Raw genomic sequence first — 26,487 nt, 5'->3', positions numbered from 1 at the left:
GGCCACTCACTGCCCTCCAAGGGTGACAAAACAGACCTCCTTGACTGCTGCCACAATACACGGCAGTCTCTGTGTTAGTGGCGTGAGAGGAAAAGCCTCCTTTGGCTCATAGTTTCACCCATCATGGCAGTGGTAACATGGTGGAATTCATGGCACTGGGATCCTGTGGTGGAGGGGCCTCGTATCTTTGCAGGTCAGTAAGCAGAGTTCCTGGGTCTCTTGGGCCTCAGTCAGAACTGACACTGCCCCCAGAGACCAATTTCTGCTAGCTGGGCCACACATTAAAACGTTTCCACAGCCTCTCAAAACTGTACTACTAGCTGGGGACAAGTTATTCAAAACGTAACCTGAGGGGAGCTTTTCACATTGAAGCCACAGTCCCACCTGGGTAGAAGGCTTTCAAGAACTGTGGCTTGTTCCTGTGTAAAGCTGCCTGTTTCTCCAGAGTTCCTATCTGACCTTGCTAGGGAGTGACTGGAGCTGAAGCCTTAATGCAAATTGCTCCTTTTCTCTACATCTTTAGTTTTTCTGTACCTGGCAATCAAATGCTCTTTCATTCTTTCCTTCTTTAGAACAGAATCTGTCCTTTATTGTCCCGATCCCTCTCCTTCACAACATCCAACTGAGGCAGCTTCTAACCTGCCATCTTACTCCAGGACTCTCCAAGTCCCTGGTCCTTATCAGAGCATCTGTGGGAGTTTTATTTGGAGTGTGTGTGTGTGTGTGTGTGTGTGTGTGTGTGTTTATGGCTTGTGTCACTGATGCACACTAGTGTACAGGTCTCTGAATCCATACAAGTACACACAGAGTAGAGCAGATGACGTGCCTTGCATCACTACCCCGTTGCCTTGAGATGAGGCCTCTCGCTGAATCTGAAACCTGAGATTGTGGCTAACCAGCAAGACCCCAGGACCTGTCTGTCTGTCTTTACCCCGCAGTGCAGTGCGGCAGTTACAGGAGTGCACAGCTGTGTCTGGCTTTGTTCCCCATGGGTGCTGGGCATTCAAACTCAGGTTTTCAAGCTTGCAGAGTAAGTGCATCCAAGCAGACGGGACCATCATTTATCCTGATCTTCCTGGGATGAGCTGTGTCTCCTGCCAGCATATACAAGTTATTTATTCTTTATGGGCCTCAGTTTCCTTCTCTGTAAAATAGGAAGAGACAGAGAGGATGGAGAGACACACTAACCCATCCTGCTCCCTGCCTTATTAGAGAGGGGAAAGTGATGGTTTTCGACAAACCATGGGGCTCTTCCTCTTATATGCAGACCACCTGTCTCATTAGCATAATACCTGTCCTACTTTGCTTTTTATTGCTGTGATGAAACACCATGCCAGGAAGAGGGAGGAAAGGGGTTATTTGGCCTACACGTCTTGGTCTCAGACTGTCCACTCAGGGCAAGGACTCAAATATCCACTCAGCAGCAGGCCTTCATAGGAATTGTTTCCAGAGGCGAGCTCAGCCTGTTTCCTGACACACTCCAGGCTCAACTGCCCGAAGGAGGCAATACCCACAGTGGGCTGGGTCCTTTACATAGATCATTAATCAGGAAAATTGCCCCCAGGCCGATCTGCTGGAGGCAGTTTCTCAGTTGAAGTTCCCTCTTTTCAAATGGCTAGAATGTGTTTTTAAGTTGACAAAACCTAACCAGCCACTCCCTTCCCTGTTTCCCCACCACTGTGTGTGGACTGCTGCTGAGATCCTTGCACAGTAGATGCTATTTAAGACACAGGCTGGGACGCCTACATTCATATGAATGTGTCCATTATTATGCCTTTTTTAAAACATATCATTTTAAATTTGTAGTAACATAGTTTTAATATCTCCCAGCCTAGAACTTTATAAAGAGACTTTTAAAAGTCAAGTGAGACAGAGTGCCGTTATTACACAGCCTAGAGACAAAGAGTTACTAAGTGATTGAATATTACTCCCACTTATGCCTCCAACAGACCCTCCACGGATACTGTTAATTAAGGCCCCTAATCGTATTTCTTATTCCGCTTCAGTAAGATGAATTGCTGGTGGTAAGAATGTGCTCATTGTTAGCATAAGCATTAGCATCTTCATATCTATTTCATCTTGTAGCGCGTATTTTATTACACGCAATACCTATTTCATTTACAGTTAAGGGCATTGTTAGTTTGTGCCAATAAAACACATCATTAAAACAGAATCACTGAATATTAACCAGGCAGCACTGAGGAGCAGATCAGAGACCAGTTTAAACAAGAGTGCTGACAAGCTTATTATATTAAATTTTGTTCGAATGCTGGCTCTAAACTGACTATGCTTTTGAGAACCTTAATTTACAACTAAGCTGGAGTCTTTACATTCATATCTCATTTTTTTTATTTTAAAAGCATTAACACCTTTTTTAAAAAAAAATCAATTGCAAATCAATGACCTGCAGCTGTCCAGAGCTTGCTAGGATTAGTCTCTTTTGTGGTTGCAGTCTTTTGGGGACTTTTCCCGTTTTTGAGGCAGAGACTCACTTTGTTACCCCAGGCTGACGTGGGATTCTCACTATGTAACCCTGGCTGATCTGGAACTCAAGGCAGTACTTAGGATTCGCTCTCAAGTGCTGGGATTACAGGTGTGAGCCACCACACATGGCTTGGTCCCTTGAAAATGTCAACTGAGATGCTTGTTACAATGTCTTGGAATGTCTATATTAAATGTTTGGGAAATGGGCACAGGGAAGAGGGTTTATGAGACCGATGGGGGGTGGGGAGGACTGGGAAAGGGGAAAGCATTCGGAATGTAAACAAAGAATATAGAAAATAAAAAAAAATGTTCTTATTCAAATGAAACTCACAAATAGTTGAAAGTCCTGAGGGGTGACTTTATTCCCCAAATAAAATATGATATAATTAACATAACATATAATGATGTTATGTTATATGTTATATAAGTAGTTTTATATAATATTAGAAATTTGTTATATAAACATAATTCAAGTTCATATACATACAGACAAACATACATAAACATGAAAAAGTATATGTATAGATACATGAACATATGTCACCTTGGTTCATAAACTTGAACAATTTTAATAACCAAGAAGCAGCTTATAAATGACGTTTATGTTACTTACATACCATTGTCAGATGATCTACGAACACATTCTCTTGAAAAGCTATTAGGTGCAAATGCACTCTATCCAGATGGAGCAGTCACTATGGCAACACCTTGACGACGGTACCTGCCTCACTCCTCTGCAGCTCCCTCACCTCACTGCTTGCCTCTTGCACCTTTATTTGGGTGAGGCTGTCTAGGAGCTTTCTTTCTCCCAAGAAAGAGTGAATGGAGATACCTTGACCCAGATCCTTGTGCAAAGACAGGCTGAGGTCACAGCTCATGCGGATGGTCCAGGATGCTATCGCAGACCTATCAGCAAATGGTCTGTGGAGAAGTCGTGCTTCTGGGGCTATTCTGTACAACTCCTATTTTCATTTTTCTTGAGTAAAGACCAGGGTGAATGGCTGAACTAAATGGTTGCTATGGTTTCAGTGTGTCCATGTTGGAAGCCTAGGTTTGTGAGGTAGCAGGTGTACCTTTAAGGCATAATGTCTAAGAAGATGTGGGGTTTTTTTTCCACTTGGGGTACTACTCTCAAAAGGGAATACTGTAGTGACTATGAGTCCCTGGCTATTTCCCATGATAATAAATCATTATAAAAGATTGAGCTTGACCCCTGAAGTCTGATGAATTCCTGTCTCAGTATGTGACAGCTCTGTTCTTCTAACATGTGTTCTTACCATGTTGTCATCCAGCCATGAGGCCTTCAGATACATCTATGTGGTCCTGAACTTACAGCCTCAAAAATTTGTGTCCTGAAAGATTTGGACATTTCATCATGGGTTAGGGAGAGGCTCGTGAGGCCCCACCACTCTGAGGGATCAATGTCTGACGCAATGAGACTCACTGTGTTCAGTGGTACAGCCACTGGTACGTTAGTTGCCCAAGTACCAGTAAATAATTCCTTGCCCATTATCATGAGAGCAACACCTCACACATATACACACACTCACATGCTCACATACACATGCATGCATGCTTACACACGCCCACACACATACACACAAGCACACCAAAGTTAAAGGGGAACTTGTTGAGAAGGAGAAGGGTCTCAGGAGGAGACAGAGGAGAAAGAGAGGGAGATGGGGATAGAGATAACCAAAATTTATATTATATATAGAATATGTATAATATGTATGAGTATATATAGGAATATATATATGTGTTTGTTTGTGTATGCAATTGCCAAGAATAAAAATATGCATGTTAAATAGAGCCCTTTGGTTTGTTTTCAGCTTCAAGTAATTCGTTATAATCACAGAAAATAGACTAATATAAATTCACTAGAAGCATACCCCAAGATCATCATTAAGTGTTGATTATCTCAGAAGCAAAGCCTCTGATGTGTTAGCAACTGGCTTTACTGAGATGTGAGGCTGCTCTGGGTGATATTGTGCATGCCTTCCATTTTCATTTCTCTCGGGGAAATACCCAAAAATAGAATTTTTGAATTGCGTGGCATACATATGCTTAGGTTTGTTAGTGATTGTTAGCCAAAAGGTTTTCCAACATCATGGTGCCATTTCCACTTTCAGCTGTGACGCACATGAAGTCTAGTTGCTGTGTGTCTCCAGTTTTGCTGTGAGAGACTGATCTGCAGGGTGTGAGTCAGCGGCTTTCTGCAGTTTCAGTCTGTGGTATCTGATGGCTATCAATATTGAGGATATTTTTTGTGTCCTCTCTGACCATCTATAATTCCTCTATGATCAAATTCTTGTGAGCTCGTGTGCCCACTGTTACTTGGTTGTTTGCTCTTCCCACCTTCAGCTCCCTCTAAGATGCACGCCCCTCACTTGGCATTGGCATCTTTGAATGGACATTTTATTTCAATAAAGTTGTTCTTTGGCAATAACATTCTGTCCCATTTTTCTAGGACATATTGCAGTTTTAGCTTTTTATTTGGGACTCTGAATCTTTACAAGTTTTAGTTGGGTGGTTATGGCTATGATTTAGTTCAAATTAATTTGTGCTTATGGTACAAAGACAACATTATGGTACAAAGACAACATGAACTTTTTCCATGGATCCACTAATGCTCACACTACTTGTGTGAATCTAATCTCATCCCTCCATTGATAGTCCACACAGTTTTGATATGAGTATCCAGATTTTATTCAATCTTTTTCTTTCAGATTTTATTGGTTACTCACTTTTCTAAAATAGTTTTTTATTTAAAATTGCACACTTCATAAACATTTACAGTGTGTTTTGCTCAAGCCCACCCCCACTTCCTCCTCTGCAACACCTCCCTCACCCCACCGCCATTTCTCATTCCCAGGTATATTTACTGTTTTGTTTTGTTTTTTTAACTCACTGGATCTAGTTAGCATAGACAGTCTGCACCCGGCTGTACAGCTCTCCACTACAACATGAGGAGCCTATCAAGGGACACATCCCTGAAGGAAACTGACTCTCCTTCCCCCAGCAGCAGACAGTTGCCAAAAGCTCCTCAGCTAGTGGTGGGCCTTGTGACCGCCCTGTCCATGAAGGCATTGTGGCTGACCCAATCTTGTGCAAGCTTCCTACGTGCAGTCAAAGCTGCTGCAAATGCTTATGCACAGTAGGCCTGCCGTGTCAGGAACACAGTTTCTCAGCAGTCCTCCACAACTTCTGGCTCTTTCATAATCTTTCCTCTCCCTTCCATGATGATCCCTGAGTTTGGAGGTATGATACAGAGGCCTAGTTAGGGCTAAGAACTCCACAAGATCTTATTCTCTGCACTTGGGCAAGCTGCTAGTCTCTATGTTAAGACCCATCTATTGGAAAACAGAGAGCGGCTTCTCTGATAAGGATGGCGATCTGAGCCAATCTATATAAAGGTAAGTATTTATAGGGCAGTTTGATGCCGTGTCCACTTAGCAGAATAATGGTGGGTTCTACTCTAAGATCTAAGTCCAGTAAAAAATACCAGCTGTGTGTTCTGTCTCGTGGAGTGCCTTACGTTCGATCAGATTGTGGCTGGCTACATTCGTGCCAGTATCGCATCCACAGCCGTGACTTGGCATCCGTATGGTAGCCTATAGTGTTCACAGTCAGTAAGGCTGATAATTACTTTTCCCCAAAAGCAGCCCGTGTAGCATCTTCTGGCATTATGAAAGTTAGCCAATATGGATGAAGCCTCCAGATCAGTACCAGCTTGATGACGCCATTGTCCAATAACCCAAGTATGTAATCTTGAGCAATAGTATCTTGCTATCAAGTACTTCTGGGTAACCAAGAGCAATGGTAGTAGTGTTCTGGAAATCTGCCAGACATCCCTGACAGATATGTACTTAAATGTTTATGTTTTTAAGTTCATTGTTGGCATCGTTTTGTTAATTTTTTGTAGCCTATGGTTTGATAAACTTGAATTGTTTATTAGGTCAAGACGTTTTTGGAGGGTTTTTTTTTTTTTTGGTTTTTGTTGTTGTTGTTGTTGTTGTTGTTGTTTTGGATTTTTGGTTTTTTCAAGACAGGGTTTCTCTGTGTAGCCCTGGCTGTCCTGGAACTCACTCTGTAGACCAGTCTGGCCTCGAACTCAGAAATCCACCTGCCTCTGCCTCCCAGAGTGCTGGGATTAGAGGCGTGTGCCACCACCTCCCAGATCAAGACGTTTTTGTAGATTCCTAGGTATTTTCTATATAAAACCATTTCTTCTAGTGATGGATTCAGCCTCACTCTTTGATTCCCTGTACTCTGTCCTTTTGCCTCTCACAGAACTGGCCTGGCTCAAGCCTTGGTCAGGGCTGAGCGTTGTTTCCTGTCTCAGTAGGAAGAGTCCAGGCAGCTCCTCTCCGTGGTGTTAGCATTGTGGTTTCCTAGGGGAGGTGGAACTACCAAGAGGCTTCCTTGTTTCCCTTTTGCTTTTTTTCTTTCCTTTTGCTGTTGAAGACAGTTTGTCTCAGTCCAGACCCTGGTCTGGGCTGTTTTCATCAGCACCTCCAAGACTATGTGCATTACGGTCTGGCTTTCTCATTATCACCCTTTCAAAGCCTTCCTCTGCATTTAAGATCTTGTCTGTAATTCTTGGCAGCTTCACTGTGTGCTTTGGCATGGTTTACATTGTATTGATTTGTATTTGTACTTTGTAATTTAAGTTGTATTATTTCTTGTGTTTACAGACCTTCTAAAATTTATATCTTCAACTTGGAAATGTTTTGAACATTGTATTTGTCCTAATATGTTATTTGATCTATTTCTTCTACTTTTTTTTTTACTCTATCCAAGTTACTTCAAAGTCTCTGTCAGCTAATTCATACTCTAGATGGACGGCTATGTGGCTTTTTCCGTAACCTCATTTGAAGTCTGAAAGGTTAATTGTTTATGTGGCTGGTGATTTTTTTTTCCTGGCATCTAGATATCATGCAGATAAAGTTGGAGGCTGTTAATGGTGCTACATTTCTCTAGAGAGCCCCACCCTTCCTTCTGGAGGTTCATCCCATAACTCCAGTCAGGGAGCACTGAATTGAAACTGCCTTGCAGTCCAGAAGGCTCCATCCACTTCACGTTCATGGCTGGTGTGCCAGGATTTTCTGCTCATCCTGTTATATTTTCTCAGCTTTCTTCCCCAGTGGGTATTGAATTCAGAATCTCATGACATATCTGAAAAAGTCTGCTTTGTGTCAAGAACTGCAGTGTCTGAGAGTTTACTCCGCCTGCAGCTGATAACTACATCCATCTGCTTGGTTTCGTGCATACTGACAGAAGACCTGAGAATCCTGGATCAGAGAGGAGCGCGCACGCGTGTGTGTGTGTGTGTGTGTGTGTGTGTGTGTGTGTGTGTGTGTGAGTGTGTGTGTGTGTGTGAGTGTGTGTGTGTGTGTGTCTGTGTGTGTGTGTGTGTGTGTGTCTGTGTGTCTGTGTGTGTGCAAAGCTGATGGCAGTGGCTGAATCACTCAAGACACAGAAAGGCAAAGACTGTTGCAAGAAGGCAGGTGGGACAGAGATACCCAGCTGACAGAGGATGGAAATATTTTATAGTAGTTGGTGGGTGGGGTTGCTTGGGTTTATCCCATGGGCCAGGCATCTCTGGATTTAGTGGTAGACATCTCATTACCTTTGTTAAGTAGTAAATTTTATACCACATGTTGCTTTTCTTGAGTCTGGACATTTGTCTGGGTCCTATAGGTCACTGGGACTTGTGTTCCAGATGTTTGCATAAGGCACTTATTATTCGAGGTCAGACTTGAGGTGCTGGTGCCTGCTTGCTAAAGTGCGAGCATTTGACCATAGGTTTGGCCTTTTATTGGCATATTTCCTCTCTGACATATCAGCAAGATGAAATCAGTAACCGTGGTTAAACATCTGACCTCTGGGCCTGCTCAGAGCTGAGTAAGACTGTTTCTGATCTGCCATGGGGTCATATACATAAGGTATAGACGACTACAGAGGCATTTAGGAGGGGGAAAGAAATGTCTACTGGCAAAGGTTGAAAGCCAGACCGTGACATCATGTGGAGATCAGAGGCCTTTAGTGGTGGCATATAGGTGATATGACCTGTCATCTGAGAGCTGTCCCAGCCAGGTGTCTTGAAATGTCAAGAAATGAGAAGAGCCAAGCAGCAGGCTTGATGGGGATTTGCCTGTGAGGGAAGTGTCTGTATGCCACAGGGGCTGAGGGGTGGAGTTTCTCACCTGGCCTTTGTTTCCTGTGAGGAGACCTCTGTGAAACAGGAAGAGAACCAGGACTAGAGACACACAGTTGGTGAGCGTCACTGCCCAGTGGTGCCTGGCAGTCATAGGAGGAGCTAGGGAATAGTTAAGCCTGGGGTAAAGTTCAGGCAGGCCAAGCTTGAGGATGAGTGTGCAGACCCGAGTGTGAGGAGCTTCCTCCAGCAGCACAGAGGAGACATGAGATGCAGAGTAGGATCTTCACTCACTTGGAGCCTACACATGAGTTTTGACAGAACATATTGAAAAAAATTTGTACAGCAGTCAAAAAATGGTTTTCGTAGTGGGACACAGGTAAGGGTAAATACCACGTTGTCGGAACACCTCCCCAAGTATCAGCGTTCCTTTGGCCACTTTATTCCTGCTGGCTTAGGACGACACACTTTGGCTCTCAAGCACCTCAAAGGACAGGTTTGCCCGTCTTAAACGCGAAGTTATGAGTTTTAGTTTTCACTTAGGTATGACATTTAGACACTAATCCACTGCCGTGTGGATTTCACCTAGCTTATTGAGACAATGAGCATGCTGTGGTGGAATACAACATAGAAAAAGGACATGATAATGTGGCCAGAGGTGGTGGGTTGGGCCCCATAGCTGCAGCTCACGTTCCTGATAAGGTCAGCATCGGGGAGGGAGTGCCAAAGGCCCAGATGGAAATCTGCTCGGAGGAGGAGATCCTAGCCCTGCATCCCCCTCTGATGACAGTGGTCAGGCATGTGTGGCACACAGTGGCCACCTCTGCATAAGAACTATCTTAGAGTCTTCTATTCTGTTTCCCCAAGATGGTGGGAATGCTGCCATGTGCACCTGCTGAGGGCGCAGGTGACCATGGTGACATCTGAGAGGTGTAGGCACTGCAGGCCACTCCATACCAGTTGCTCCCCTCATAGAACAAACGTTGAGGGTGCACTTCAATATGAGTGGCTCAGACATTAGATTAGCAGCTGAGATCTGCCATAGAATTTAACCTACCAGGGCGTAGCTCTCCACGTGTAGATGAATTGCTGTGTCATTGACAGCAGCCCAAGGATCACGACGAAGAGAAGCAGCTTCATCAAGAAAATGTTAGCCAGATCTACAGGAGCATCCTCGAGTCCTACTCAGAGACTGGATGACTAGACCCATTCTGGGTTCTATGGAGTTAATATCAGAGCAGAAGAGCTCCCACAGTCCAGCGGATGCCACCAGCTTTCAGCTTAGCAGAGGCATCAGTGGGCCAAGCCCAGCACTTAGGAGACTGTTGAGAGACTCACACAGTAAACAGTTCTACACTGGGCAGCAGCATGGGGAATAAGATCTCCCGAAAAGGATCAGTCTCCACTTTTCTTATAATCCCAAGATGCCTCTGGAAGCTAGTTAGTAGTATTCTTGGATGTTCCCCTTCCATTTGACAAGTAATAGGCCCAGGAACACTCATGAATAATCATGACATAATTATATACAAAATATTTAACAAAGTGAACCCATCCATGTATTTCAACAATGCCAGATTTATTCCAGTGATACAAACTGAATTACTACCAGAAATAATGCACTTGTAGTCTCCTGCTCCCAAATAAATCAATAGACGGGCTAATGGTGGATCTGTCTGCCTCACCCAGGGGAAAAAGAGACAGTCAGAATCTTACTCCTCCAAGCTGCCAAACCTGCAGAGATGCTGAGATCTAGACAAAGAAGTTTCCACAAGGCGAATCTCTGAGAGGCAACCCCGTCTGCACCACCTGATCCTTGGAAGCATCAGCAAAATCTACAGGGGGAAGAAGTTTAGCAAGACTTTGGGTCCCTTCGGCATGATGTGGCTTTACCTGTAAAAGGCTTTTCACTAAATACACACGCAGAGAGAGGCTGATGGCCTGGCCGGAGAGATGCAGGGAGTGGAGTGGGAGCATGGTTTAGAACCACCACAGGGAGAGCTGTCAGCAAATCAAGTCCTTATAAAGAGGGGTGTGGTCTGCTCTGTGGAAAGGGAAGCTTTGCACTGGTCAGCCACTCACCAGATGAAATGAAATCTCTGTCCTCTCCCCTCTCCCCTCTCTCATCTCCCCTCTATCCTCTCCTCTTTATCTTCTCCCTTTCCCCCTCTCCTCTTTTTCTTCCCTTTCCTCTCTCCCCTCTCCCCTCTCTCTCTCTCTCCCCTCTGTTTCTTTCTCCTTTTCTTGTATTTCTGTCTCTCTGTCTGTGTATGTCTGTGTCTGTCTCTGTCTCTCTCTCAGCAGAGGTTTTAGCAGCTCATTATAAATGCAAAAAGCATTGGGTTTACTAAACCTCAGGTCTCTCGACGGTAACACAAACCACTGAGAGAAGTGTCATCTGAGCCTGCCTTTCCACCATCCCTCTGAGACCTGGGGACAAGAAGATACAGTATTGAAATGCTGCCCCTCCTGCTTGCTGTGCTGTGAATAATGGTCATTTGTCTCTGATCTAGGAGCCTTTATCCTGTGCCCAAGAAACAATGGCAGGCTGGCTGTATATATTTACAGTGTTTGAGGTGATGTTTCATATACATATATAGTGTGGAATGACTACATAGCTATATTCCTTAGAATGCCCACCACCTCAAACAGTGGCCATTTATAGTGAGAATGAACATATTTAAGACCTTTCTCATAGCGGATTGTGAGTGTCCAATATGGTTGCATTAGCGATGAGAGCCAGGCTGTGCAGTAGATCTCCAGAACTTACTCATCCTGAGTCACTATTAGGGCGGGCGTTCAGCTCATTCACATTTAATGTAAGTGCCAACATTGACTTTAATGTATTGCTGTTTAAATCTAAATCTATCATCTTGCTTTTTTGTTGTATTAGCAGCCCACCTCCTTTGGAGTTACTTAAGGGTGTGGGGTTTTTATTATTCTGTCTTCCCTTCCATTATGTTGATAGTTTGGAAAGTTATTACAGGTTAGAAAATACGCCTCTGAATTACTGTAAGTTGGTATTTTTACCATCTGCTGTCCAATAGAAGGCCTTAGACTTCACAGCCTGCTATAATCAGTGCTATAGCTGACATTTACATTTGTTGTAGCTTCACATATAATTTAGTCCCCAAGAGAGGTTGCTAATTATACATTAATCGCTATTCACTTCCATCTACCCGCGTACTGACTTTCAAGTTTCTTCACTCCACTTACACACTCTGCTTCTACACAGGGTCATTTTCCTGCCATAATTAGCACTTGTGCTGCGGGTCTAATGATAACGAATTATCTCTTCCAGTTTATCGGAGGTGCATATCATTAATCGTTTCCTTTCTGTAAGAAACCACACTGTGAGAATGCCTTTAGCGTGTCAGTCTGGAGGGAGTCCACATGCTTAGTATGTGGAGAGCTTCCTTTGTCACTGTGGTGCCTCCCTGAGTGTTTAGAGCTTTAACCTCTCCTCAACAGTTTGCCCTCTCTAGCCTACCAGAGTGCTGAACAGGGAGGGGTACTAGATCTGTGCCTAAGTCGTTTCTGTGTGGTTATAAATGCTGTTATATTTTTTATTGTGATCCTCATGTATTATTGCTAGTATGCAGAAATACAATTGATTTGTGAATATTGGTCTTATATCCTATGACCCTTACAAAATAAGTATAGTATTCTGCAATTTCCTTTGTATTTTCTATATATGCCATCATGTCATCTAAAAATAAGGCTGTTACCTCTTCCTTTCTAATCTGTGACTGCAAAATGGTATTCTTAGCTTCTTTCACTGGGAAGGTCCACACAATGGTAAGAGTGGGCATTCTGAGCTTTCCCCTCACTTAACAGAAAAGCAGTCATGCTGTCACCATTGAGAATGCTCCATGGGTTTTCAGGTGCTCCTCCTCAAGCACAGGCAGTCCTCCCCATTGCCAGCCTCAATCAATCACAGACGTGACTATTGACTTTTTTAGATTTTTTTTCTCCATTCATGTTATGATTATTTGAACTGCTTCTTCTGTAACTTATTGTGATGGGTTATATTAATTAATCTATTTTTATGTGTTAAGCCAGCTGCTCATCCTTAGCATCAACCTCACGTGGCCCCGCTGTGACTTTCTTGCTGTCTATTTCTGAGGACTATTTGTTTACATGTTGAAAATTTTACTACATATCCATGAGTGATTTCTGCCTATACATTCTCCATCTGGTTTTAGTGTCAAGGAGTATATTGTATAGTGTTGGTAGGTAGTAGGTTGGTTGGTAGGTTGGCTGGTTGGCTGGTTGGTTGGTTGGTTGGTTGGTTCATCCATCTTTGAAATGAGATCTCACTGGACCCAAATATGCAGACCTCCTACCTCAACCTCAGTATTGATTACAAGCATGTGCCAATCATGCCCAACTAGGGCTGGTCTGACTGTGATTCAGTCCATTCTCCCTGAAGCTTGTTTTGAGTGTTACAGTGTGTACACTACCTTGGCAAAGCTCACTGATTGAGATTTAACTAACTTTAAGGAGGCATGCACATCTTACCTGCTTCAGTGTTCCTTATTCTCCACCATCCATCTGGTTGTCTTAAATACTTTACAGACACTAAGACAAACTATGCAACTTTTAGTCTCAGGGAAAGAAAAGTTTATTTTGCCCCAACCCATTTTTTCCTATGGTTTGAGAAAAAGAAATCTTTCACGCACACACATGCTCCTGCATGCACACATGCCTGTTCTCTACCTAAAGAGCATCTGTTCTAAAATGAACTTCCTTCCCAGGTCGCCTGAACTGGTGGTCTACTGTGTGCACGAGCTGTAAAAGGCTTCTTCCTTTGGCCACGACAGGGGATGGGAACTGCCTCTTACATGCCGCCTCGCTAGGTAAGCACCCCGGTGCCAACAGAGGCCAGCAGGCTCTGGATCTGTCTGATGCACAGTTGGCAAGTAGAGCCTCCTATGCTGCTGTCATCTGGAAGGATGCCTGTGACATCCATCCTGGCCCTTCTGATCTGGCTGGGCTGGTGATGAAACAGAACAGTATGGGGTAAATATCTGTCTTGCTAGGAGGCCTTGCACAGGAGCTTCGTGGACAGCAGGTAGAGAGGGTAGCCTGGGGCAATCTAAGAGGATTTCCTGGATGATGCTGTATCTTTACTGAAATATCAAAGAGAAGAAGACACTGTAGGCAGGAGACAACACAGACAAAGCACAGAGGCAGAAATCACAGGGTGTTCAGAGGCAGAGCTATGCAGGGTAAGGCTCCAGCAGGAAGACCTGGGAGCAGTTTGTACAACAGGGTAGTTGGGAGCTGCCTGTAGACAGCAATCTATGATGACCAGGAGTCAGGTATAGCTATACTCAAGTAAACACAGTCAGATGCATAGCATATGATTCGCTACCTTCCCCGGGAGCTACATCAGCAGATACACAGGTGTGCTTAACAATGCTAGATCATTCACAGTCGTGCTGGACTTCCTAGAATCTCTGTCCACCCCTCTGGGACCAGTCTTCCATGATTGACTCCATGTGACAGGCAAATCTAGATTTGTACCAGGGGTCTAGACATCAGGTCCATAGTTCTTCATCAGTCCTAGAGGACGGTCTCTGTCAAGGGAACAGGACCCCTGGATAAGAATATGGCCCTTTAAAAAAAAAATGTGGCCCTTATTAGGCAAGATATCCTCCCAGTGAAATGTGAGTTGAACAAGGGCCAGGCCCATACCTTCTCTAGACCATAGTGGGGCCTGCTGGTACAGACAGGCTGAGAGGACACCTGGAAGAGTTCTGAGCATCACAATGTGCCTTCGCATGAGGCCCAGAGAGGCCCAGAAACGTCAGTACCTGCAGGAAGTCCATAGGTTTGATGGCAGCAATGGTAAAGACAAAGGCATTCAGTCCCTGAACCCTCCCCACAGCAGGGACAGCACACTCTGCCACTGCCTTCAGGCCTGGTGTGGCAGTGCATACCCTTAACCCCAGCACAAAGGAGCAGAGAGCTGGGAGTTGAAGCCCAGCCTGCTGTACACAGTGAGTTCCAGGACAGCCAGGGCTACACAGAGACCTGTCCCCAAAAACAATGACAAAAGCAATGGCTGCCAAGAACTAGGCTCAGTCTTCCTCAGGGATGTGCTCCCTAGAGGACAACTTGATCCCAAAGTGTCAGCCCTAAAGATATAGACACATGAGCAGCACTGAGTGAACGCATCAGGTGATAGCTATACATCTATGTGTATATGCAACAATGAAAAAGGTAAGAGGCCGTGAATATGAGCAGTGATAGAGGGAGACATGGGAGGAGTTGGAGGGAGGGGCACAGGGGGAAAGCATGTAAATACAGTAATCATATGAAATTCTCAAAAAATATCTCAAAGTTTAAAAATTAAAATCATTATTCAAAAGATCCACAGCTCAAAGCTGACATACGGGGAGGAAGCATTCAATCGCCTGAACTCATGGGGAAATCCACATACAGACTCTGACAGGGATCCCCGTTTTGCCTGTTAACCCACTTGCAAGTTTCCACTGTAGTTAAATACACTGAAACTTGCATTTTCCAATATGGGAGTTGACAATGCCGTGAAGTATGGAACTCTTGAAATGCAGTTGTTACCAATGGATGCACTACATAATTCTAAAATGCACCTAGACTTCGAAAGCATCATACAGAAAACAAAACATAAAATATCTTATTTATTCTTAATGATTATATACTGAAAATTATGTTCTGATATATTGAACTACATAAAATTTGTTATTAAAACTCAAACCATTCTGCTTTTTAAAAAAAATAATTAATCACTTTATTATAATGATCTCACAAAAACATTTTTTTAAAAAATTCACACAGCTAAATTAAGGTAGCTACTCAAATACTATGCAGCTCAAACTTTGTATTTAAAGTAAATATCCATATGGAGTTTTACACTTTCGCTATCAACTACATATTTATGGAGTTATCTACCACAAAAAGAAAAAGAAACTATGGCAAATTTGAAAGAAGAAAGAAAAATGGAAGGGAGGGAGAGAGGGAAGGAGGGAGGAGGGAAAGAAGGAGGGAGGGAGAGAGGAGGAAGGGAGAGAGGTTGATTGCAGGTCGAAGGGAGGGAAAAAGAAAGACTTGATTCTGCTGCTGGCGTTACTCATGAGAAAACTAGCATCACAGCACCACACTCCCACCCCACGCTCACACCCACGCCCACGCCCACACCCACCCCACGCCCACCCCCAGTGCAGGCCGCTATCAACACTGGTTCATATCATCTCCCTGTCTTTTGTCAGCTCTTCAAATGAAATTATATTCCCATCATGCATGTCCAAATCCAACATTTCCTACTTAAATTTTTCAACATGCCTTTTTGATTTTAATTAGCAAATAATAGTTGTACATATTTCTGGAGTATGGCCATCTTAAAATTCCACTAAGAGTTTCCTGTCTAGCTAGGCGGTGGTGGTGCACACCTTTAATCCCAGCACTTGGGAGGCAGATGCAGGCAGATTTCTGAGTTCGAGGCCAGCCTGGTCTACAGAGTGAGTTCCAGGACAGCCAGGGCTACACAGAAAAACCCTGTCTCGGAAAAAAAACAAAAAACAACAACAACAACAAAAAGAGTTTCCTGTGCCTTTCTTCTCTGAGACTGTGATTTGGTTGTTGGCCCTTATTTGTCAGAACACTCAATATTACTTTCCTAGTACTTTTCACTTTATTCATATAAAACCTGGAGAACAGATCTTGGAGGCACCCTCTTCTCAAAGCTTCTTTGCAATCTTAGAGCCCCCAGGCCCTTTGTTCCAGCACAGGCTGGGCACCCCTAATCTGAAAATTCAAAATCTGAGATGTCTAAAGCATCAACATGATACCATAGTGGAAAATTCCACAACATAAACTTTTGTTTTGTGTACAAGATCACTTTAAAATGTAACAAATTATCATTAGGTCTGTGAACAAAGTACACAGGCAACACCAATGAACTTTATATTTTAAATATGCGTTCTCTCTGTGTGTCAGTATCCCAAAGGGATACTGAAGCTCTCCTGACCCCAGGCATTTTTGAAAAATAGCACTGGCTTTGCATTTTGGGCTGACAGAGCAAAATGTGATATATCCAAGACTACCCTAAGTATCCATGCTAGGACCAGAACTGTAGGGAACGGCTGCTGGCCAGACCTGACACTGAGCAGGGTAACTGGGCACACATAGAAACAATAGTCAACGGCTATAAAGATAGTTTAGTCAAAAACCAAGACCAGAGTTTGGTTTCCAGAACCTATGTTGGGAGGCTCACAACCACATATAACTCCAGCTCCAGGGAATCTGATGCCTTCTTTGCACATTAGTGTATGCACACCTGTGTGTGTGTGTGTGTGTGTGTGTGTGTGTGTGTGTGTGTGCATTGTGCATGCACACAAATAAAAATAAATTATTTTTTAAAAAGCAAATAGCATTTGTCCTGGAGCCAGGTAGGCAAAAACCCTGTGTGAGAAAGACCTTCAAAGAGGCATGGAAAGAGCCTGTCCAGGGGATGCCAGGAGGTGGGGAAACACGGCTGAAGATGAGAGTGGGACAGTGGTGCTCCCTTCTCCCCATCCATGCCGTAGGGAAAGACGAAAGCCTGAAATGTCACAATGCCCACAGCAGTCTTGGGTTATTGCCTGTCAAGGGTCACAACCTGCGGTCAATTCCAGTCACACTCTAGAGCAGCGGTCCTTGCCTTCCTACTGCTGCAACCCTGTGAAGTGGTTCCTCAACTTGTGGTAACCCCCAACTACAAAATTGTTTCCATTGCTACCTTCTAACTGTGATTTTGCTACTGTTGTGAATTATATATAGTGTGAATGTAAATATCTGTGTTTCTGATGATTGTAAGCAACCCCATGTGAAAGGATCAGTTGACCCACAGGTTGAGAACCACTGCTCTAGAGGCTTGCAGCTCCTTGCAAGCCAGCCTGTCTCTCCCCTGCCTCCTCCCCTCCAGCCTGGTCCTAACCACCTGGAGCTCCTGCCTTCTGCCAAGCGCACCAGTGCCTGGGAAGAGCCGTCTGCTTTGCTTGCCAGTTCAGCTCCCCGCTTCACGCATCTGAAGCTCTTGCTGGCACCTCCATCCATTCACACCTTATCCGATGCTGCTGTCACACTGTCCTCTCCCCGCTTGGTCTCTCCTTGTGTTGTGAACATTGTACATTATGTACTCACTTCACAGCTACCTCGCTTATGAGTTGCCTACAATATATGCTCTCAGAGTGTAGGAAGTTTGTTGTACTATAAATATTCTCAGCACCTATAATGGATGGATGAGAGGTGGGCAGGAGAGATGAGTGGGCAAGGTGATGGATAAAAGGATGAAGAGATGGATAGACAAATAGGTAAATGGATGAGTGAGAATGTGGGTGAATGGATGGATGATGGAGAGGTAGGTGGGTAGATGGCATAAGGGTGAGGGTATAGATAGATGGAAAGTGTGTGGATGGATTGATAGATGGGTGGATTATAGAATAGTGAGTGGGGAGGTAGAAGGTATAAGGATGAATGGAAAGATGGATAGATGGAAGGAAGGAGGGATGGATAGATGGAAGGAGGGAGGGAGAGAGGAAGAGATAGATAGAAGGATGGATGGATGGATGGATGGATGGATGGATGGAAGGAAAGTTAAGTAGGTAGTAGGTAGATGGATGGATGGTAGAAAAGGAGAGTGTGAGTTGGTAGGTGGATGGATTCTCCTTTTCCCCCTGTAGCTATATGACTGTAGCTCATTTCAGTGCTCTTCTCATGGTTGAGTACCGTGACCATGTCCCAGCCACCCACAGCATGTACTCAGGAATATATGGTTCGTTTTTTTCCTGTCCTTCAACACCTAACAAAATGGAATCTTTCTCCCTGGGAAGCCCCTGTAATGTCCCAAACATGTGCAGTGGTACCAACTAATACTGCTTCTCAGAGAGCTGAGATGTCCTATGCTAGGACTTCACACATTGTCTCTAGGAGGCCTTAGAGAAGCCAGGATTGTATGGGCCATCCAGATGTGGGGCCCTCCAGGAGGACATGTCACCAGCTTGTCCCCAGAGGTGCTTTCACCCAAACACAAGACAAATGTTCACAGTGGTGAACCTTAGGTCCCAGAGAGAAGCAACGCTCAACCTTAGCTGCTGCTGTTCTGTTAGAACAGGAAGTTCCACTTCATTCATCTAAGCTGATGGAAAACAGACATAAGGGCATGGGGTGGGGGCAGCTCCAAGTCCACGGTAAGACTAAACAGCTTCCTGATATGTTAGTCCCTTCCTCTGCACCGGTGTGGGAGGTCAGCCTGTTGGGCTGTGGCCCTTTGAGTCTTCTCTGGCTCATCGCTTCCTCGTGTCCCTTCCTCCTCTGCCCCTCATGGCCTCCTGGCTACAGGAATGTGGGGCTTTCATGACCGGGACCTGGTTTTGCGGAAGGCTCTCTACACCATGATGAGGACAGGTGCGGAGCGGGAAGCCCTGAAGCGGAGGTGGAGGTGGCAGCAGACACAGCAGAACAAAGAGGTTGGTCCCCGCCTCGGCTGGAGCCTTGGGCTGTGCAGGGGAGCCTAGGTGGACAGCAGCGCATGCCTGCCCACACCTCCGTGCTGCTGTGGTTAGGAAGGCTGCCTCCCTTCACTTCACAGTGCCCCGGCACGGAGAAGGAACCATAGTCATGTACTGTTCTGTGAAGCTCTGGACACCCTCAATCCAGAGGAAATCTCAGCAGCCCCAAGCCATGGTGACATTAGCACTTTGCTCCACTAGGAAAAGAATCTGCCTACATTTGGGGTCAGATGGTGCGATGGCCCTTTAAACTGTGCAACCATCAGCCTCAGCCAGGGTGTCTCATTCCCACACACCCAGGAATGACCTTGATGATTGGAAGACTCCCCAGCTTTGAAATCAGGGGCTAGAATTTCCGAAGATACATGTGGGGGGGACATCGGGGGACACTCACAGATATGTCCAGTCTGGGTCCTAATGGGGTTTAGGCCAACCTGGGTGGCTTGGTACGGCTGCCTTTGTGGGAGGAGGAGGTGAGGGCGGGTGACAGAGGCGGCTGCCTCCTGAACCAGCTTCCCTTCGCGCCAGTCAGGGCTGGTGTACACTGAGGAGGAATGGGAGCGAGAGTGGACAGAGCTGCTAAAACTGGCCTCCAGCGAGCCCCGCACACACTTCAGCAAGAACGGCAGCGGCACGGGCGGTGGGTGAGTGCTACCCCCTCCATGGGTCTTCCCGAGCCCCCGGCCACCCCAAGCCTCAAAGAGCCTGGGAGAAGGGGAAGTGACCCTGCTTGCTAGCCGGGTAGCCAAAGAGAGGGGGTGTTTGTTGCACTGAAGCTGCATGGGGCTGGGGGAGGCTGGACTCATGCACCCAAGCTCCCTGCACATGATCTCATGAGAGCCACCCAGTCCATCTCCCTCGGGCTCAGAGTACTAAGCAAACGGTAGTAGGTAGAGGACTCGGACATGGTCAGGCCTAGAGGTGACCTGTGACAGTGGTTGTTTCTACAGCAGTCATTGCCTCTCAGGGTATGAAGACACCAGCTGCTGTTTGTGGAGTTTTTCCTTAATCATTTTAGTTTGTGGTTTCAAGTCACACAGAAGGCAAGAGCTCATCAGACCACCCCAGTGCTTCCCAAATGGATTCCCACGGATACTACGCGTATTCCTAACACAAAGGTCTTGCGTGTGCCTTCGGGAATAGCTTGAAAATGCAGGTCAGCTCCAGTATCCCACTGTGGGAATGAAGAGCAGGCCAGACCAACAGGAGCACTGCGGACCACTGGGCCAAGAACGTTCAGAAGGCACATGCTCTTCTGTCCTGAAGGAAAGGTACCACCCCAGAAAAGGTCTCCGCCACCGCAGGAAGAATGAACAGTGACACTGAGAACACAGACATGCGTGTCTCCTGGCCAGCCTCAGCTTCATCTTCTGAGGCACCCTCTGTGTGCTTACACCCCACCACAGTGGGCCTGGCACCTACCGGGCCTAACCCTCTGGAGGTTCCAGCTGAAGGGCCAGTTCCAGCAGAGCCCACAGAAGTACCATCTAGAATTGTGTTCCATTAGAACCTTCAGTGCGGAAACCCACAATTCCGTGGGCTGCTTGTCGCTTTGTTGTGGTGAGGTCATGTGTCAGCACCTGTAGTCCAGGCAGGAATATCTGAACGTCTGAAGGCTCCATTCCTGAGAATAAACGTAAGCTCTTTTCCATTCCATGCCTTCCAAGTCGTGTGTGGTCCTTCCAGCCCAGCGTCTCCTTCACTGGTGGGTTTCCCACACCTGCCAGGGAGAAGATGAGTGTCAGGCAGCTGCCGGAGGACCACATCTCTTCTGGTGATGCACAGAGGGAGGAAACGAGTAATCACAATATGTATGATAGTCTGTTTTCCATTGCTCTAACAAATGACCTGAAATTAGGCACTTCTGAAGAAAAACGTATATTGTTTAGGGAATAAGAAGAAGGCGCATACAATTCTTTTAGTGCTTTCATCTCAGTTGAGTCGTCGAATGCGGAGCCTACAGATGTAGAGACCTACATGCTTTGTGTGGGGGAGGTGTGAGTATGTGAGCATCCTCGTGTGTCCAGGCACGAGGCTGCATGCAGAAGCCCTAAGTAAATGCCTGCTGTCTCCCTCAGGTGCCCGCCTCTTTGTAATGGTTCTCTCTGTGCACCTGGACCTGACCAATGAGGACTGACTTAGCTAGTCGGCTGTCCCTGGGAATCCCATCTCCGTATCACAGGACTAGGACTACAGGCAGCCACCAGGCCTGCCTGCTTTTTGGTTTTGGGTTGGTTCTGGTTTTTGTTTTGGCCTCAGTTCCAAGGATCCTAACTCTGGCACACTTGCACAAGGACAGAGAGGAAATTTTTTTTAATTTTTTTTATATATATATTTTTTGAGGAACCCCCCCAATCCCACACCCCCTTCCCCCTGCCTCCACGAGGGTGCTCCCCCACCCACCGGCCCACTCCCGCCCATTCCCCTACACTAGTGCATCAGGCCTTCACAGGACCAAGGGCCTCCCCTCCCTTTGATGCCAGACAAGGCCAACCTCTGCTACATACACAGCTCCCAGGGACTAAACCACAAACCAAAGAATACACATGGAGAGGGAAACTTAAGGGTTGGCAGTGTTGGGCATGGCAGCAGAGATAACAGGCTGCACACACAGGCCAGGAAGCAGATCAAATGCTAAGAATGGGGAGATCCTTCCAGGTAATTTCCCACTATAGAGCAGAAAGTTATCAGTAGGATGAACTTTGTCAAGATCAGACTGGAGTTGAAAGTATTAGTAAACGTGGCATGTCCTGTGGCAGCTGCGGTAAGTGATTCACACTCACATAGAGAGGACAGTAGTGCGTGTGTGTGTGTGTGTGTGTGTGTGTGTGTGTGAATATGGTCCATCTTCTTGTGCCAGGGAACAGTGAGGTGATCCAAAAGAATGGCAAGGAGAAGTCATAAGGACACAGACCAAGCTGAAGTAAGCGACAATAGCCAAATGAATGTGTTGACATCACAAATGGATTATAAACCATTTAATGAAAGTATAAAACCGCAAGCCCACAGTGCTGCCAACAGGCTTGGGAAGGAATGGAGACGTGCAGAGGTTCCAAGCTCCCCGAGGAACACATGCTGACGGCGTAGGTGGCCTGAGCAGCTCAAAAGGTTGTGGCTGGAAGAAGAGCCAGTGACCAAGGGCCTGCCACTGTAGGACGACAACCTGCAGATCGCACCGCCTGACCCTCGTCCAACATCACGGTCACGCAATGGAGAGACCCAGACTAGGAAAGTTCCACAAGACACCTGGCCTGTGGCTGTGTCTCAGAAGTGTCACGGCTGTGGAAACACAGAGCAGCGCTGCAGGCTGAGGGAGACCTCAGCAGAAAGCAGTTCCCGAGCCTGAGCTAGATCCTGGATCCTGAAGTTGTTGGTGGGACCACTGTGAGGAGACCTGGTGGGCAGATGTTAGCTCTTCATTTTGGTGGCCGAGTCCTGGGATGTCAAATGTGGCTCTGGAAACAAGGAGCACTCTGACCCCTCTCAAAGTAAAGAGCTGTCAGGCTGGAGAATAACTTTCAGGTGGTTCTACGTGAGTTTTTGTGACTTCTGACCCCTGCCACATTTTGGACTATAAAGTTTGTTGGCCACCAAAGAAAAAAGGAAATCTAGGAAGAAAGAACAAAGGAAAACATAATGCAACATTGGCTCTCCCCCAAGGTGCATTTCTTAGGATTTGTAGCCTGGAGCTCTGTACCATCCATCCCAACCCCCACAGCCAATCTCGTTCCCTTGATGTCTTCAAGGAACTGATTCCTGGAGCCCTGGGTTACAGAAAGCCAAGAATTTATTACCTCCTGCCATACACTGTCATTGTATGTAGGAGTCTTACACAAGGTTCCATCATCTAATAGTTCTGGCTCTCTTCCCTTGGAGGGTGGCCCTGCTGCTGAGGGACATCTAGGTCACAGTCTTCTGCCCCAGTGTCTCACAGCCTGGATGACTACTCTACCCCTGAGGCCAGGAAGGAGCTTGGACCCAGGCTAGGGAGGGTGTGTGTGTGTGAGGCTGTTCATTCAGTCTCCTCCTACCCCAGGGCAGAATTCAGGCAGCCTTCGCATGATCTCTTCCCAGAGCTGTTCCTAGAAGGGCCCTCAGATCGTGGGAGGCAGGGTCCAGTGTTCAGAGGTGCTTGGTCCCTACACAGAGCCTTCCCCTGCCTTTCCTGTTCCCCACCCTGGTCTAACCTCATGACGAGATCTCTCTGTTGTGTCCCCTAGGGTGGACAACTCCGAGGACCCTGTATACGAAAGCCTGGAAGAGTTCCATGTCTTTGTCCTGGCCCACATCCTACGGAGACCCATCGTGGTGGTGGCAGACACCATGCTCAGAGACTCCGGTGGAGAAGGTAGGAGCCTCAAGGAGCCATCGCGGTGTCCCAGAAAGGGTGATATCTATCTGCACGTAGGCAGAGTCACCTTGTCACTCTGAGACATGCAGAGATAGTGTTCTTTCATGTGTTTCTCCTTCCTCCAGGGCAGCAGCAATCACTCCTGGTCACCTGCCCTGCATTACACCTCCACAAGTCCCAGGCCCTGTCCCAGAAATTCCTCAGGATAGACTGTTGAGAGGAAAGGAAGGAAGGCAAAGTGCAGAGGTTCCGCTGGGTGGTGACAAATCCATGTTGCTGTTGTCAGTCCACTGAGGCCCTGGCGTAGGCATGACTTCTCCTTGAATTTCCCCTCCCTCAGCCCTTCAAAGTCTTCCCCAGATGAATAAGCACACTGAAGCTCAGGACGGCCAGACAATATCCCCATCCAGGGGTAGCCCGAGACGGCTTATCACTCACACGCCATCCTTAAGCCTGAAGTTTCTGGGAGTCAAAGGAGCTATAGTAAGAATGCCTGGGATGCCACAGGGCTGGCCATGCTCTGAAGAGTCAAAAAAAGAGCCAGGAAAGCCATCCCAGAGTCTGTCCCACTCAGCAGACCTGACTCCCAGCTCTCTCCACAATGTGGTTCATGTTCCAATCTCCTCAGTAGCACCGGTGCAATCCAGTTCCCCTTGCTGCCATATCTTCTTGTCGGTCACCTTTAAGATGACACTGTCCACAACATCTCTTTACTGCAGCATTCCAGTCAACAAGTGACCTTGTGACATTTCACTCAGCTCCACTGAAATTTTAATCTATCCCATAGATCTCCCAGAGTCCTGCCAATAAAGCATCAGTTTCATGCCAGAAAAAAAACAGCATGACCATAGCTTCTGGGAAGGCAGAGGCTACAGAACATGTGTCCTGCACTACACTCCTGGGGCCAGAGCCAGCAGCCCTCTGCAGCCTCTCCTTGCTTCCTTTTCCTTAAAAGATTCTCAAACCAGGATCAGTGCAGACTGAGTGAGGGAGGCGGGGAAACTAAGGGATCCTCAGAGAACATTCTAAAGGCCTCTATGCTCTGAACAAGGAGGGTGCGATCCCCACTCTGAGGCCAGAAGCAATAGTCTTCATGTTAACCCAGCTGCTAAGCTCGGGGTGTGGCTCTTTGGGTAGACGGTTTGCCTAGCATGCAGGAAGCCTGGTTTCATCCCAGCACTCAGGGAGGCCAAGTCAAGAGAACTGCAAGTTCAAGGCCATCCCCTGCCGCATAATGAGTCGGGGCTGCATGAGACCCTGTTTCCGTGAAAAGAAAAGACAAAAGGAAAAAGAAACAGCCACCGCTTCAGGCTGCCATTCACAGAAGTGGTTTTCAGGCTCCTCTTCCTTTGTTTCTCGTAAGAAAATGAACAAGATGGGATCTAGTCACACAAAAAGGCAGTCTCCACTTCTCGTGTTCCATCTGACATACAACTCACTCCCAGTGCTCTCGGCTGGACCCTTCCTGTTCCTTAGAACTTGTTTTCAAAATACACACTCAGGAAATACAGATCCTGCCTGGTGTGTAGACTTCTCAGGGACACCAGAAGAGAAAGGACAGCATGGACTTCTAGACCAGCTGCTGGGTGATGTCACCAGCCACCCTGAGCAGGGCTAGAGTCCAACCCTGCCACTCTGTGGCTGTGGTGTGGCTCTCAGGAGCAGGCTACCCAGGCAGATCACTGTGGGAACTACCGACTCCTAGCCCTGAGCACTGATTCTGCTCCCCCACCTGTCCCCTCTCCCTACCACCAACCCTCCCCTCCCTTTCCCTGCACTCCCTGCCCGGCTCTCCCCTGCCCCACCCTCACCCCCACCCCCTCTCCCATGTCTGTGTCCGCAGCGTTTGCACCCATCCCATTTGGAGGGATCTACCTGCCCTTGGAGGTGCCTCCCAACAGGTGCCACTGCTCGCCCCTGGTTCTGGCCTACGATCAAGCGCACTTCTCAGCCCTAGTGTCCATGGAACAGAGAGACCAACAGAGAGAACAAGGTTTGTCCGGCTCCTGAGACAGAGTGGGGTAAGGTGATGTGGGGGTGGGGCACCTGAGGCGTGGCGTGTGTGGACAGCCGCCTAGAGACCATGCACTGCAGGGATCAGCCGTGGTCTCTGCATAGCCGTGCTCAGTTGCTATGCAGATGTGTTAGAGGGAATGGTCCACCTCAGTCACCTGGGAAATGAGTGACACTACTGCCTATACTCGGCTGTTGGCTTCTGTCACATTATAAAATTATAATATTTTAATTAACTTTAACTGACATATAAAATCAAGTATACCATGTTGTATTTCAGTGTACATGCTTTGTGGTACTCTGATCGGGGGAAACATACCTATCTCCTCTAATATTCATCACTTCTTTATGTTGAAAGTGTTCAAAATCCTTGCTTCTAGCTTTTTCAAATGCATGCTGTCTGTGTCCTTAGAGGGATTTTTAACTGTAAAACTAATTATTGCTAATGCTCTTATGAGTTTTTATATAGATGCAATCCACCTTAGATGGGAACAAATTCCCTTCAGAATTTGTGCAAGCTGTGGCCCAGCACTTAGTTTGCAAATAGTTTTATTGGAACACAGCCAACCTTATTCCCTGACATTTTCCTATGGCTGCTTTGCAATGGGGTAGCAAAGTGTGTGTAACCTGCTGGCCTCCGACTTTAATTACTAGCCCTGTTCATGCCCACTCCTGGTGTAGTCAGCTTTTGAACCAAAAAAGTCAACACTACCTTTTAGGTCATTATAGCCAGGTTCCTGCAAATAGCCACTTCAGCACTATGCGCTGACCGGGCCAGCGCCACCTGCTGTACAGTGCACACTTGGAGCTATCGGTAAAACACGGTGGGGCATATTTATATCCAGTGTGCTGTCGCTGCTGGAAGAGAGGCCTTGGTCCTTTAGCTATGACAGATGTGTGAGTCTCCGAGAGGGAAGGACAAGGCTTTATTCTCGCCACTCTTATTT

General features: G+C 46.5%; 1 protein-coding gene across 1 annotated transcript in view; it reads left to right on the top strand.

Moving 5' to 3' along the window:
* Nucleotides 1–26,487, top strand: part of Otud7a (OTU deubiquitinase 7A) — a 133,443-nt gene that overhangs the window by 94,593 nt on the left and 12,363 nt on the right. The window contains exons 6-10 of the mRNA XM_052178464.1: nucleotides 13,399–13,500; nucleotides 19,007–19,134; nucleotides 19,705–19,820; nucleotides 23,397–23,524; nucleotides 25,371–25,520. Of these exons, the coding sequence (XP_052034424.1) occupies nucleotides 13,399–13,500; nucleotides 19,007–19,134; nucleotides 19,705–19,820; nucleotides 23,397–23,524; nucleotides 25,371–25,520 (624 nt within the window). The remainder of the gene's footprint in view (nucleotides 1–13,398; nucleotides 13,501–19,006; nucleotides 19,135–19,704; nucleotides 19,821–23,396; nucleotides 23,525–25,370; nucleotides 25,521–26,487) is intronic.

The sequence above is a fragment of the Apodemus sylvaticus genome, chromosome 1 (assembly GCF_947179515.1).
Source record: "Apodemus sylvaticus chromosome 1, mApoSyl1.1, whole genome shotgun sequence".
In the NCBI taxonomy this organism is placed as follows: Eukaryota; Metazoa; Chordata; class Mammalia; order Rodentia; family Muridae; genus Apodemus; species Apodemus sylvaticus.
The sequence above is the reverse complement of the archived record's forward strand: the minus strand, read 5'-3'. Positions and strand labels throughout refer to the sequence as shown.